The sequence below is a fragment of the Chaetura pelagica genome, unplaced genomic scaffold (assembly GCF_000747805.2).
Source record: "Chaetura pelagica isolate M959 unplaced genomic scaffold, ChaPel_1.0 scaffold90, whole genome shotgun sequence".
Taxonomy (NCBI): Eukaryota; Metazoa; Chordata; class Aves; order Apodiformes; family Apodidae; genus Chaetura; species Chaetura pelagica.
The window spans coordinates 1,720,005-1,735,552 of record NW_009953496.1 but is presented as its reverse complement, the minus strand read 5'-3'; the positions used below and the strand labels follow the sequence as shown (position 1 = coordinate 1,735,552).

Below are 15,548 nucleotides of genomic sequence, written 5' to 3'. Positions count from 1 at the left end.
CTTGGTGCACTTGGTCCCATGTGTCCCACTGCAGACAGGAGGATAACATGCCCCGGTGAAAAACATCCTGGTGTCAGATGCTCAGAAGCATGTTTTTAAGGCACCTGTTTACAATATTCACCCATGTATTATTAATTTTTTGAAAAGTAGTTTATATGGGGTAGCTGTGCTGTAATTTATTGCTGTTTTGTGTGCCACTTTCTTTCTTGGCTAAGCTACAATCACAGAGTTTGCAAGGAGCCAGGTGGTGAAAACTGTGTAAGCCCTTTAGTGTTGTGTTTTGTTTTTTTTTTTAGTATTGTGGTTAAAAAAAAAAAAGAGGGGGAGGCAAAGGAGCATTGAAATCACAGTAATTAAAGGAGCCTTGCATTAACTGAGGCTTCAACAAAAGTGTTAGTGTATTTGGGGCTCAAAATTCTGAAAACTGTTTATGTATTAGATATTTTACTTCTCCATTGCCAGAGATGGACTTGAGCCTAGAAAGTCTAAATCTAGGCATGAGGTAAGACATTAATCTGTTTGATTAAAGGTCCTGCACAGGTATGAAACCTTACATGCTTTTGTGCTTGCTGCCTTGTAACTAAAGTAGGTAAGCTGCATTATTTATATCTGATCCTTGCTACAGCTTGAACTAGAGCAGCCTGACCAGGAGTGACCCTAGAGCCTTCAGCAGATGTCATGCTGATTCGTTACCTTGGTGTTTATACTGTTAATTCCTGTTGCTAATTATTTAAAATAAAAGCTTAGAGAATCTGCACCTAAACACTGACATTTACTGCAGAAGTCTGATGTATCAGTCAAACTTGAGATAGTAATGGAAGCATTAGTAAAGGCTTGTAATAATTTGCAATATGTTGTTACCTTATTAATAAATAAATTTGGATGAAGATGTCCCGTGACTTTGCCTCATACTCCCACCAGGTGTGGATTAACAGCATGGGGTATTATGTTGTATTCTCATCTTCTGTTCCTGGGATGTTTTATAGCACTTGTCACCTGAGACATAAGAGCACAGTGCAGCAAAGTACCATGGGAAGGCAGTTATTTCCTGGCTCTTTGGGAGTTTGGTCATAATCCCCAGTGTAAAGTTTTCTGGCCCCTTGCAGCTATCACTGAAAACAAAAGCAGGCTTCACACTGGGAACTGCAGCCCTGCTTCATCAGTGCTGCTTTCCATTGCATCTGTCTCTGCTGAGTTTGGGTGAGACTGGAATACCAGTTTAATCCAGCAGTTCCTGCATCCTCTAACAAATAAGCAGGCATTACTAAAATGAACAGACAGCTGTCATGACAGAGTCAGCTTCTTGAACAAAGGGCTAGACTACTACCCCTTTGTGGAAGTAGTGGTTTTCCTGTTGCATGTATCCAGTTTCTCCAGTAAACCATCATGCTTCTCATACTCTGTTGACAGAGGACAGAAAACTGGTATTTCCAGTTAGGGTTTAACTTACTGTTTGTAGTAAATAAACAGCTTAGGGTGAGATGACTGTAGTTGAAAGTTGTGGTAACCCCTCTGGCATTCAGCTGTGTAACACTGCTACAGTAAGTTCACTTAAATAAACATGTAAGACTTCAGTGAATGCAACCATGATGGAACACCACCTTTTGAGTAGGGATAGAGCTCTTCCAGGGGATGGAAAGCTACAGGGCTCTGCCACAGCCTTCAGTAAGAAAACACAGGAAAACATTATTTGTATATTACTAAAGGAAAATTAGCCACTCCTTTTGGAGGCTTATAAATAAACTTGGAAGTTCAGAGATGATAAAAGTATCTTCAAGTAAATATGCACAGAAGCAGACTTCAGTGCACAGCTACAAAGGCTTGAATGACACAGGGTATTAAATCCACACACACTAGGTATACAGAGAGGAGTAGGAGACAACTCATTAACAGGTGTCACACTTAAAAGTAACATTTATTTTATCAGAGTAGATGGTCCAAGTCAAAAGTACTCATGCAGTCAAGGGGCCTGGCGGCTGTAAGGAACTTTTCCCCAGTTTGTGCTGTATGTGAGCACTTCCACTGAAGTGAAAGTAAGGCAGAACCAAGATTTAGCAAGGTACAGGCACTTTGTTCCCAGTTCAAGCAGGGGAAAAAAAAAGCCTACATCAGGTCCTGGTCCCCCCCACCCCAGAAAAGCTTCATGTTTGTTAAACAAAATGTTGTAAAAAATAGAAAAAAAAAAACCAAGATACAGAAAGTCAGTGCTCCCTAACCACACACTACTATTTTACGTCATCATACATAAGACCAGAAGTATAAGAAATCATCATTCAAAGCTTACTATTAACAAGTGTTCAGTTACCTGGGATATGTAGCAATATGTGTAATACCAAGTGTGTGACAGCAGTACAGTAACAGTCTGACCTGGTATTGCCAACCGTGTCTGACAGCTTGTCTAACCGTGCAGTTCAACAATCGCTTGTAGGAAGCAACATAGGAAAGGTATTTCAGATTCCACCTTATCTGGTTACATAAAACAGTGATTTACAAAAACTCCTATACCAAACAATATTCTAAATAAATAGTTCTTCATGACTATATACAGAGTCCCCATCACATCAGTTATCCAAGAATGGCATGTCTGTGTCCATGGGTGCTGGGGCAAGTTCACATAGATAGAACAGGGTGGCTTCGCTGGCTTCTGCCTCTGTCAGTGGCTCCAGCCGCACCAGTTTGCTCTGGGTTGGCTCTGGGTCCAGGCTGCTCTCCAGGAGCTCATCCACTTCCAGGGGTCTGTCAGCAGAGGAAGGAGTTTCAGCTGAAGAGCTCCCACACTCAACAGCTGAGCCTGGGTTCCCATCAAGGAATGCCAGGAGAGGAAACGCAGTGTACTGTATCAGTTGCGTATCTAAGGGAAAACAATTCCCAAAACATCAGTTCATATGCAGAAGGAAAAACAAAATCCACCCCACAGAATTTATTAAAGAATAATGAAAAATAAAACATTACAGCTGTTTTAAATGAGTGATTAAATAATCAGTACATTAATGCATAACATTATTTTTTCACGTTCTCCTGCAGAAACATCCATTTCTTTGCAATTGGTGCAGTGCCAAAAACCTAGAAAGTCCAATACTGATTTCCTTCTGGTTATATATTTATCAGGTTGACATAAAACCAGACCAAAAGCAAATAAGCAAGATGGTTTTTAGAACAACACCTGGTCAACTGTTTAAACTTTTTCAACAAAACACTACAACTAACCTGATTTGGGCCTGGAAACCTGTGTGTCCTGTGAAGTCACTGGACCAGCATTATTCTTGGTAGTTTCTATTCCCTTTGTCTCCACCTGGAAACAAAAGCAAATTCTTACACACATTCTTTTCCAATGCAGCTAGAATACAGCTATTAACTAAAAAGAGCTTTTTGTTTTTGAAGGGATGCAGTGGGATCAGTCATCCAAACTAACAGACTTCGGATGAGAAAGCGTGAAATGGAAACAGGCTTGTTTAAACGAAACCCAAAACCCAAGCTCAAAAATGGACAAATTCCAAGAGGTAGATCTCTGTTCTGCTTATTCTGGTGTTTCTTTCCCCAGTAGGCAATACAGAAACATTCTGACAAAGCGTGTACCGTGTTTGCAAGTACTCAAACCTTAGATGATACAAAAGTTAAGAGACTGGTACAATATGGGGAGTTTGGCCTCAAGATAATGCTTTTCCTTTCTCTGTTTAAAGCCTAACAAACAGGATGAAGTTGCAGCCTCCCTATTCTCATGGAAGTTTTCAAAGCCAGAACATGAAAAAAGTGCTGTTACACCAATAAAGAAAACAGTAAAGAATGAACAAAGTTTGCATGTCTCTTGACTGCATACACTGAGCAATGGATTTAAGACTTACTTTGGTATTAGTGATATGATCTGTGGGATTCATCTGCACGGAGCTTGTAAAAAGCTGAGTAAGACAAAACACATCCAAATTTTAGGTATTTCGATGTTGCTATTAAGAATTCAAGAACATCACAACTGCATGTGTGAGAATCCCTGTATTTAAATGTTTTCACCCTCTATCAGGGTTAAGAGTTTATTTACAGGTAAGTTACCACTTATGCAAACAAAACCTAGCTTTGAACCATAATGGTGTGGAATCCAATGAGCCACAGTCACAAAGGAAACAAACAGCATTGTGTCTAACTTAGACACATGGTTTGCTACAGTCTTAAAATACTGATTCTTTCTACGAGAAATCTGTGTACAGTAAGGAAGAACACAACCCCCTCAAGTTTGCAAGTGACACCAACTGGAAAGAGCTATCAATACATGGGAATGCAAAGCTGCTGTTAAAAGCAAGTTGGATCTCAGCAAGTTGGAAGAGGGGCCAACAGGCACCCACTCCCATCAAGTTCAACAGCCAAATGCATTTAGGACACAATAACCTTATGTACTGGTCCAGGTATGGGACCAAACAAACATGGAGCCACTGCCTGAAGAGGGACCTGGCAGACAACACCTTACCACAAGCCAGCAGCATGGCCTTTGCCATGGGGAGGGTTGTTCTGCTACAGGCAAAACTCAGCCAGGAGGTCAGTGGGAGCAACTCCATGTGTAGCACCTAGGCCACTTGTGGAAGTGCATCCAGTTTTAGGTGTCCCAGTACAAGAATTTTCCAATTAGAGGGCATCCAGAGAGATCTAAGACGATTGAAGACTTGTGACATATAAGAGGCTGAGCGCTAAGCCCAGCTAATCTTGTCTGGAGAAGGGTAGGTAACTGCACTTTTCCATTGCTTCAAAAGAGGTGTTCTGGAGCAGACAAACTCCACAGAGATGGACAACGGACAAGAGCTACAAGCTACAGCAGGGAACTTGTGACTGACAAGGAAATCTTAAAGAAAGTCAAGCACTAGAACAGGAAATCAAGAAGCTTTGGAAACTCCCAGCTTTGAAGATTTCAGAATCTGAGTCAACGAAGTCCTGACCAACACCACTGAACTTTCAAGCTGGCCCTGCTTTAAGCAAGGGGGCCAGACACAATGTCCTGCACAGGTCCCTTCCAATCTAAACCTTTCTACTTGATGTTAATCTCAAAATAAATTGGAAACATATACATACTCATAAGAAATAACCTGAAATGGCAGAGAAACTTATAAAAAGAAATACCAAGAACCTTTTAAACCACAGTTCATTAAGAAGATTACAGATGACGTGTTCGGCTATTTCAAAGCAACAGTATTAATCTAACTGGTGCCCGACTTCACCTAGCAACAAATATGAGCAGTAAGAAAGCCTTTCTTAAATCACAAGCTTAAACATTTGCTCGAGCAGAGGTCTAGCACTGACAAACACATTCACTAACACTCATAACTTTTCTTTTTTAAAGAAAAAAACCCTGCTGTGTTTTAGATCTATTCTAAACATTAACAACTCACATAAATATTTTCTGCAGAGTATTATCAAAATACTTAAGATTAATAGTGAAAATTACATCGACCAGGAGATCTGGATCTATGCTGAACTGTCGTCCTGATAACATAGCTTGGAAGTCCTCTAAACTGCAGTCGATACTGTCAAGATAATCCAGAAGTTCAACTCTAGAAGACAAACAATATTTTATTGCTGTATCCTTTTAAAAAAGGAAGAGAAATACACAATGAAGTTCTACACAGATATAACTACAAGATCCTCAGAAATCTTCACCAGAACTAGAATGAACTATAAATCCTGACAGTTTAAACAATATCCCCAACATTGCAATGTCAGATTATGCACCCCAACTCACTTGCCTCACAATGAAAATCAGAGGGCTCATTGTAATATACTTGAACTACAATGCTTTTTAGAAACTGACTGGAGTAAAGGTGATCTATAAATTTAAAGTTCTCAATAGAAGCTACTAGCCGGTTTTGTTTAATTCAGTCAAACAATCAGTTCTAATACGTGAAAACAGGCTACTCACTTTCCAAGAAGATTTATATTCTGTGAAATTACTCCATTCTCATTGAGTATGGAATCCATCATTGAGACTGGATCTTCTGCAGTTAAAGCTGACTGGTTATTCAACTGTACAGCACTTGACATGAGTGGGCTTGTATTGTCACTGACAGGATCATTAGCTGGGACAGCAACTGATTCTCCACTTTTATCCCCTTGAATTACAGGGGCGTATTCATCTTCGTTATCATCTTCCACAATTACAATATCAGGAGAATGACTACAGCTGTATTAGGAGACAAAAGAATTGAAGTATTTCACACACTCATTGAAATTGGCACTACTTCAGCGGTTTAGTTACTTCTCATGTTAGTCAAGCTACTCTTAAGGAAATGAACTTTTCCTACTGCTTTTTAATATGAAACACAGCAAGATTCTCTAAATATCTATTTTCCATTGATACGGTGTATGATGCTCAATACAGTTAATGCAGCTCAGCTAGCAGACTACTTTTGCACTACACCACAATAACAAATACTAAAAAGATAAAGGGACACTGGTATTTTTTGCACTAGATCAACTATGAACTCGCATATAAATGTAAAGCATGTACAAAGTGGATCAAAGCATATGAGGCCATCAAACTAGACAGACAACATATATTTTGCATCTTTGCTGTTGACAACCATCAATTCTGGAGCATCCATAACAAAGGCTCTCGGCTGACAAGTGGTATAGTTAATTAACCTTCTTATGTATACCACAAAGGCAACCTAAAAACCAAGAAAGAGTCTCAAATAATTTGCTTTCCTCCATATTCTGGTTTTCTTAACCCTTCAGGAGCTGTTACTTGTACTGCCCTCTCAGCAACAGCCTTATCTTCGTGAAGCTTTTCTATCAGAGAATACATTCCCAGATATCAGTTGAATAAGAACAATGGTACCAGTTCAACTATAAGAGAGAAATATCTACCTTTTATTCCTTTAAGCATAATACAGACCCTATAAATATAATTGCAGCTCAGGAAACAGCTGCATCTCAATCCATGGCCCAACTTTCAACAGCTCACAGCTGAAAGACAAACCACTTCTATAGTACAGACACAAAAGCACATAGTCACTAAACACTTGGGACTGAAAAAAATCCCAAACAACCTAAAATGAACTGGCTTAAGAAAGTTCAAAGACCACACCAACACTCGAACAGCACCTGCAAATTTTTCTCCATAAAAGTCTGTAAAAATACTGGAAATAATTCCTGTCTGTACTCATAACCAACAGTAAGAACACATCACTTACTCTGTCTTTGGACAAGTAATATATTTAACAGAAATGCAACAATACAGATTGCTTCTCACTAGTTTCTGTCCTTGGCATACTAATCCAACAGCCAAATAACTATTTGGAACAACTCCAGAGGTCAATAAATCAGAATTTAGTGGGAATTCACAGATGAAGCTTCTGTATGTGCAAGAGTTCTGAGGAATTCTGACCACTTCATTAAAAAAATTATCTAAGACATCTGAATTATTGCATACTACACAACACTGAAAGCCAATTATCTATAATAGACTTCTAGAGACTTCTTACTTGGAAGAATCTGAAGTGGTATCTTCACTGGCTTCTGGTGTAATGGGAAAATGTTCTTCATCACCCATGGGATTTTCTTCATCACCCACATCCTCAGTGACATCATAAATAATTATATCATCTGAAATCTGTTCCCTTTGTTTTAAGCCCTCATTTCTCTTGAGAGGTACCTTAGGAGAGTTAGGGAACAGAAGGACAATGAGCTTCCGCATTCTGACAACTATTCTATCTTTCAATGATTTAATTCTAAAGAGGTGTAAGAGCTTCCCTACAGCTCAGGAATTACAAACTGTTATATATATACATTTAATAGAAGAAAACATACAAATAAATGAGCAAGCAGAAAAAAGCAGCTACAGGGAAAAAATACTGCCAAATACTACAGAATAAAAATACACCGGCACCGTCAGCAAAAGCAACAAAAAAGCTGTGACAACAGGTCTGCACAAGAACTAAAAACATTAAAACAGTGACTGTTATTTAAACAGTACTTTGTTACAGTAACATTATTTTGACATCAGAAATTAACTTTCAGTGGCATGATGCATTCAAATGGTACAGGAAGTTGAAAAGATTTTGTTGGGTTGGACACTGCCTCAGGGAACTACATACCAGATCCTTGTCCCTCCCTGTATGGGGGTAGGGATGCCTAACTCCCAGAAGTAAAATCACAAAATACATATGTTATTTCTAAAAGCACTGTTGTTGAAAGCAAACTGCTTTCAGTAGGATCACATGGAGCTGTATTTAACATACAAGGAACTGGGTTATACATGCTTATATTGTGAATAGCAATTATCAACACAGTTGTCTTCTGAAGAAAACACAATCTGGCATGTAACTTCCAGAAGCTGATAGCTCTCAGTACACAGCTATGTTTTACTCCCCATAAGACAAACTACTTGATCTATTTGTCCTCCTTCCTTCATCACATCAAGGAGTACACATAAAAGAAAACTTACATGGTGGTTACTATCAGCTGGTTCTTTCACAATTTGTTGAAACACATTTGACTTTGTAGGCCCATTAGTGTTCAGAAGTAGAGGCCTAAATCAGAAAGAATAAAGGAAGAAAACAATCTCAAAAATAATTATTTGGCTTTAGTTGACAAAACATGTCAGCATATTGACTGGACAGCAAGCTTCCAAGAACATACTTACCTCTTGCGTTTTAGGCTCACTAGCTGGTTATTCTGCACCAAGGTGACAATAAATTGTACAATCTATAAAGAACAGAACACTAGTGTTACTTGCTCTACTCTACAATGGCTTATCTCAGCATTCCAAGATTTCTTATAGCAGAAAACTTCAATAATAAAAACTATACATAAAGAGCAGAATCCTTATTTTGTGTAGTAACTCATATAGAAGTGTTCAGCGAAATTAAAAAAATGTAGTGGTCTAGAAAACACTATTGGTGAAAAAGGAAGAGTTATTCAGTTGCCTGAAAGGCTTTTCATATTGCAGGCAGCAAGAGTAGATTTTTACACTACATCTTTTACAGTACACAGAAAAACATCCAGTAACAAGAACTCTTAATAGGCAATGACGGAAGGCACACAGGCATGTTGGCTGTATACACAACTTGTATCTGCTAGAGTTTGTTCTTGCAAAAGGCAGATTCAGAAAATATGACATGAACACTTAACAGTACTCATCAGATGCACTTCATTTTCAAATATAGATTTTTCTCCCCTCATGTTTTATATTTAAGGACTAAATGTAGGTATCTGGCTTGAACAAACTGGAAAAGAAAAATCAAAGTGTCTGCTACAAGGCTGCTTTTGGTGCTGCTATCATACTCCAAAAAAAGTATAATCTGTACACACCACTTTTCCTGATCTTCACTTAGCCATAACTGACTACAACTCTTTGACTGTGACCATCCAGCCAACTACTTATCCACTGAGTGATCCACCTCGAGTTCATTGTGTCTCTCTAATTTAGAAACAAGGATGTTGTATGGGACAGTGTCAAATGGTCTGCAGAAGTCCAGGTAGATGACAGCGCTTGCTCTTCCCATATGGACCAACACCGTAAGCTCTTCACAGAAGGTGACCAAATTGGTCAGGCATAATTTACCTTTAGTGATGCCACATGGGCTGCCACCAATCACCTCCTTACTTACCATATGCCAGGAGGATCTGCCCCATGATCTTGCCAAGAACAGAGGTGAGACTGACTGACCTGTAGTTCCCCAGGTCTTCCTTTTTTCCCTTTTGAAACATGAGGCTTTGTTTCACCTTTTTCAGTCAGTGGGTACTTCACCAGACTGCCACGACTCCCCAGATATGATGGACAGAGGTTTAGCAACTGTATCTGCCAGCTCCCTCAGGAGCCACGGGTTGGTCTCATCAGGTCCCATAGACTTGTGCACCTTCAAGGTCTTTAGATGGTCATGAACCTGCTCTGCTCCTACAACAGGGAGTACTTTGTTCTCCTAGTCCCTGCTTTCACCTGCTGTGGCCTCTGCGATGAGGCTGGAGCACTCACCAGAGAAGACTGATGCAAAGAAGTAACTGAGAAGTTACCCCTCCAATAGGTCTCGGGGTGGCTGAAATCCCACACAAGGACCAATGCTTGCCAACATGAGGTTGTTCCTATCTGTCTACAAAGGGCCTCATCCACTTGGTCTTCCAGGCTGGGAGGCCTGTAGCAGATCCCCGCTTTAATGTACCCTGTCCCTGCCCTCCCTTTAATCCTGACCTATAAGCTCTCAGTCAGCTTTTATCCATAACCAGGAGGAGCTCCATGTGCTTCAGCTGGTCACTGACATAGAGGGCTACGTCCCCTCCTTGTCTCCCCTCTCTGTCCTTCCTAAAGAGCCTGTAACCTTCCAACTCCAACATTCTAGTCATAGGAACCATCCCACCATGTCTCAGTGACGCCAACATTGTAGCCCTGCAGGCACATGCATGTTTCTCAACTCCTCTTGTTTTATTCCCCAGGCTATGTGTGTTTGCACTGAGGCATTTAAACTGGATCCCTAATGAAGCTGACTTATTGGCTGGAGTGGCTGGAATTTCTTTGTACTGCACTCCAGGTGCTCTCCTGCTGACCCATGATTCTTCTCAAGGCTCTGGGCATCTATTGCTGGCACTGGCATGAAATTGGTAGAAATGAGATGCACTGAGGTTCCCCTTCCCAAGCAACTTTCTTGTAGATACCTCTTCTCTGTCTTGGTAAGCCTGTGATTGAAAATGCTCTTCCTCCTCTCTGACAGATGGATCTCATGAGTTCCCATAGTAGACCAAGTCTAAGACACCAAATTCCTGGCTGTGGCACCAGTCCTGTAACCATTTCTCGATTTGCCAGATTCAACTCTGCCTTTGAAATCCCTTCTCTTTGACCAGCAGGACTAATGGAAAAACTGCCTGCATTCCAGAGTCCCTTACTGCCACTCCCATGGCTCTGTAATGCTTCTTGATACTCCTCAGACTGCTCCTGGCAGTATCACTGGTGCCCACATGAAACAACAGCAGTCAGTGGACTGTACCTTTTGGTAGGTCATAAATCTCTTAAACTAAGCTAAACTAACATATTATCAGTAGGTTCCACTCAATAATCTATCCTTCTGGTAACTCAGAAATACGCAGTCTGTGGGTCAGTTAAGTGGGACAATTGTGAATACCCAATACAGAAAACCTGATTCCTAAAGTGAGAAAGGTTTTTTCCCTGAGATCATCCAACATAGAGTATCGTCACCCAATTCCTGAAGTAACACAAAATGGATGGATCATTTTAAAGGTACTTTATGAATGGTGTACCACATTCTTTAACCTCTTCCTTAAACTTTTTACGAGAGTTTGGCCTAATCTTCTGCTTATGAGATTAAATACACTGAATGTTTGTGAAGATTTGCTCACCATACACCAGCCTGTTGTTTCTTTCTATCAAAAAGACATTTCACACACTACAAAAGATTGAGGGCAAAGCAAAGTAACATGTGGAACAGTATTCCTCATTCAGAAGAACTCACTCATTAATTGAAGAACCCTGAATGAAGTCTTACCTTCCGAATAACTTGCTGTTGTTGCAAGTGTTTTGTTCGCAGTTCTGTCACCTCCCTCCAAAGGGATTCATTCTCCCTGTTTGAAAAGGATGATTTAGAAGTCAAACTAAAATTAAGTTTTAAAATATTTACATTAATAATTTTTGTTAAAGATCAGCTGCCTTCCTTAAAGTTCTTTGAAATGCGTTTTAGATTGTTGGAGGGCAAAAAAGTGCCAGTCAGCAGCCTTGGCAAATAATTACAAAATGGACACTCAAATACAGCAAGTAAGACTGCAAATAATTTCCAATCCCCTTATAAAAAGAATATCCCAAATTTGGCAATGCTAATTGCACATAAATCCAGTATTTAGAAATCTACTATTTTCTTTAATTTCCTGTAACAAAGTTACCTTCTCTTCTTCCTTCTAGTAATGAAACCCCAAGGAATTAAATAAGCAAAAAAATAATCTATCATACAACTGGTTTCTGCCAGCAGCAAAAGACCAAACAACATAAAAATGCAGTTTCCTCTCACCACTAAGAAACATTTCTTCACCTACATCAAGCCTGTTTGTCCTCCCTCATGTATCTCTTGCTTGATGCAAGCCACCTGTCAAGCAACAGTCAAATCCACCTTGAGAGCATCTTTAAAGAATAAGCTCTCAAGTAACACAAGCAGCAGTAGGTCATCATAACAGTTGTCCCTATTAGCTCCAGGAAAAAGATGTATTAGGTGCCAAAAAATAACAGCAGCCCAGCAGAGATGGCAGTTTTCATGAAACACTGCCATATTATAAAACTTAGTTGTTTCATCACTCACAGGAGTCCAGCTACTGAGATAGCATAAAAACTACTGTAAAGTGGCTGTTGTTATTGTATTCACAAATCTCTTGGTTTCCAACAGTATGAAACACATTAAGAAGCAGATAATGAAAACCAAAAGCTCCACTGAATAAGGAAAGACAACATACCACCTTCCTCTCTTTTTCAGTTTAGTTTTCAACTCAGATGCATGGCAAAAACCAAGGAAAATCTCTCCACTGGTGTTTGTGTTTTTGGGAAACCCTAAGCTAAGTTTTCAGAAACAGCTATTAACATAAGCTTTTAATCAAGTTTATTATTTGCTCCTCAAACTCCTGCTATGTCCAACATACAATCTAAGAGTACAGTTCCATCACAAGTTTAACAACTGAGGTGAGAGATTCTAACTTTCTCAATTTCTCACCAGCCTTAATAACATGTTTTGTTATTATAAATAAAAAATTATTATTATATTAGAAGACTAGGTCTTCTGATTTAGCTTGTTTCCATCTCAGTAATTTTAGACTCATGGGATAACCATATGGATGCCAAAGACCAACCATTTTCTAATATCTACAAACGGTGAGGTCGTTAGCAACTGGATATCATTTCAGTAAAAGTCAGCCCTGCTCTGGGCAGGGTTTTGGACCTGAAGGCCTTCTGAGGTTCCTTCCAACCCAGATCTCTCTATTATTTGAAAGGGTGGATATGAACATTCTTACTCTAGACTGGCCAGATTTTAACAAAGACTCTTCCTAGACAAAGTAAGTTTGCCTCCTATCAGTCAAGTAATTAGAACTGAAGATGAGAAAAGACAGCATCTACTTCTTAAAACTTGGAACTAATCACTAACCTCTGCCACAGGGGTACACTATCATTTATGTTCTCAACATAGAGAAAGGAGTCCTGAGATAAGTTTTTCTGTTGAGGTGCTGTGACTTGCAGTGCCTGACTTAATAGGATATATGAGCATAAAGTAATTTATGACACATGTAACTCTTACTGTTGAGAATAAATTGTAACTACTAAACAGGTAATAACACAATGTAAAAAATACTCTTTACATTTGCATTTTAGATTCTGTATCTGTCAATGAGGTAACTAGAGAATTTCCAAATTAGATTTCTAAACAGATTTTCATAGGCATTAACTCTTCTGAAATTTTTAGCAGAGTGGGAATGAAAAAAACAACAGAAAAATAAAAAGCAATGAGCAAAGACATTAATTGCAGTAAGAAAGTATTATAAGCAGTTTGCACAAACCAAATGCTGCCTCAAACTAAATATAGTAACTAATTCAAACTCAAAGACAAATTAGCACGCTTTATACTAGGAGCTGATTTGAATATTCAGCCTCAGCAGCATTATGGAACTAACGTTTGAGGTGCTGTTTAATTGCCCACTATTAGACAGTTCTTCAAACACCAACACTGCCTATTACTTTTAACCATACCAGAATACTAATTTTTAAATGTAATTATTTTATTGCAATTTACTTTCCTAAAGTAGTGTTTAAAGTTAGGGTATAAGAAATCAAGAGACACCTAAAAATAGGTGATTATCTGCTATCTTTTATCAGCATTACTCCATTTTAGGGATCAGTTGCTGATGAAGCAACTTACCTCTTCAAAGCAGACAAACGAGATTCAATAGTTTCTTGTTTAATTTGCACCTTTTGAGCATTACTTATTATTTTGGAGATATCTTCCTGACGTATCTTGTTTTCTTCAGGTCTCGAAGAAACCTTTAAGGGATTAGAATCCAGAAACAAAAGTTTCCTTCATTGTTAACTATTACTTTGTTTTAGCAATCAAGTACATTTTACTCCAGTGCCGATAAACTATGCATTTAAATTAATAATAAACCAAGCATCAAAAAACAATACAGAAACACCAACATGTCCTCTTACTGCTGTCACCACATTAGCTTTGGTTGTTACAATCACTTGTGTACATTCAGATTCTTCAGGCATTCTCCTCAGTGCTTTACTTCATCACAACTGCTTTACAATAACCCAGTGTTAATAGGTGTATCTCTCTCACTACAGGCTATTGTGCCATATTTCTGTTGAATATCTACATTGACCTGACCCACAACAACAGTAGAGCACAGTTCAGAATCACATTTAACAGCATAACAAACCTGTTTATAGGTTACCTCCCTGATCTCTCTGGTGGAAAGTTTAATGCTACTTTGCTCTGGAACAAGGTACATAAACAAGCAGACTGTTACAGTATTGATAGTCAAATCAAAGCATGCTCTGCACTTGTCATACGCATTTGCAAAATGTTATACTTGCAGAACTCGCTCATTTTTGCCACCTGTGAAACTTAATATAATGACAACAGAGCAGGTTAAAGGATCCCAGTCATACCCTTTAAAGTATCTTAAATCAAAATATCTACGAGAGCAGTGCAGTTTGCTTTGCTAAACTCTAAGCTTATTTGCACTCACAATCCTGTGATTAGCTTGACACAAACTTTGCTATTCATTCATACTTACTAGAGGAACATTTCCATATACTGAGCTTTCACTAACCTTCCTTTTAATGTGTTCCAACAAGTCCTCCCGGCCCTGCTTAAAATACGGGTGCTGAAACTCTACTGGACCATCTCGCTCCAGTTTGACAATCCCAGATTCAACATGGACCACTTTACGGAAGCCATCTTTAAATAAAAAAGAAACAAACAAAAAAATTCACTACGAAACCTCTCAAAACCCACATTAAGACATTCAAACTAAAGCATTCCAACTATCCTGTTACCAGTTTTGAGGTTGAGACAGTATCCTCATTGCAGAGAACAGAGGGTCACGGTCACTGCTCAAAAGAAGCTACAAATTAATATGTACAGGATCTAGAATTATGCTTGAAAGCAAAAACCGAAGTACTTACACATATTTAACTGTCTGACAAAGCTTGCCATGTTGTTGTGCTTGAAGTATTTGGGCAAAATCTCTTTTGCGAATCTCTGTTCATCCAACACCAAGAAACTCTGGCCATTCTAGAACAAGAGAAACATATTAAGCTACTTTAAGACCACTGCAGAACACACTACGGGCTTTTAGAATTAATCATCAGATAGGAATGTTTCCTTTGTGCATGCAGTATGTAACTGATCTGCTTGCCTGCAATTTTCCACAACAAAAAGTGTACAAACCCTGCAGTTGCAAAGCAACCGTGTATTATCAGTTTACAACACTATATCTGAAGGGTAACACCTCTAGTGTTACTCATTGCTTCCTCAAAATACGAGTTGTTTGCCAACAATTACCACATTTTCACTACAGGACTACAG

The 15,548-nt window shown here is 39.0% G+C and overlaps 1 protein-coding gene across 2 annotated transcripts; it reads right to left on the bottom strand.

Moving 5' to 3' along the window:
- Window positions 1–1,900: 1,900 nt before the first annotated feature.
- HSF2 (heat shock transcription factor 2) lies at window positions 1,901–15,252 on the bottom strand. 2 transcript variants are annotated; one of them, XM_009999093.1, is made up of 12 exons: window positions 15,146–15,252; window positions 14,791–14,918; window positions 13,875–13,996; window positions 11,472–11,547; window positions 8,621–8,682; window positions 8,423–8,507; window positions 7,461–7,630; window positions 5,897–6,157; window positions 5,426–5,531; window positions 3,843–3,896; window positions 3,208–3,292; window positions 1,901–2,851 (listed from the first exon to the last, which is right to left on the bottom strand). In XM_009999093.1, the coding sequence occupies exons 1-12, from the start codon at window positions 15,174–15,176 to the stop codon at window positions 2,562–2,564; spliced, it is 1,470 nt and encodes a 489-aa protein (XP_009997395.1). In that variant the 5' UTR covers window positions 15,177–15,252; the 3' UTR covers window positions 1,901–2,561. The 2 variants fall into 2 exon arrangements, with proteins under 2 accessions (XP_009997395.1, XP_009997397.1); XM_009999095.1 differs by having other exon boundaries at window positions 1,915–2,851; window positions 14,776–14,918; window positions 15,146–15,248.
- Window positions 15,253–15,548: the final 296 nt, after the last annotated feature.

What these genes read in the sequence shown, in the direction of transcription:
- HSF2 (XM_009999095.1), bottom strand. Translation starts at nt 15,176, where the DNA reads ATGGCAAGCTTTGTCAGACAGTTAAATATGT. An exon ending in AACAGCAAGTTATTCGGAAG is followed by an intron (nt 8,683 to 11,471) that starts GTAAGACTTCAT and finishes TGTTCTTTATAG; the next exon opens with ATTGTACAATTTATTGTCAC. An exon ending in GGTTTCCAGGCCCAAATCAG is followed by an intron (nt 2,852 to 3,207) that starts GTTAGTTGTAGT and finishes GTTTTCCCTTAG; the next exon opens with ATACGCAACTGATACAGTAC.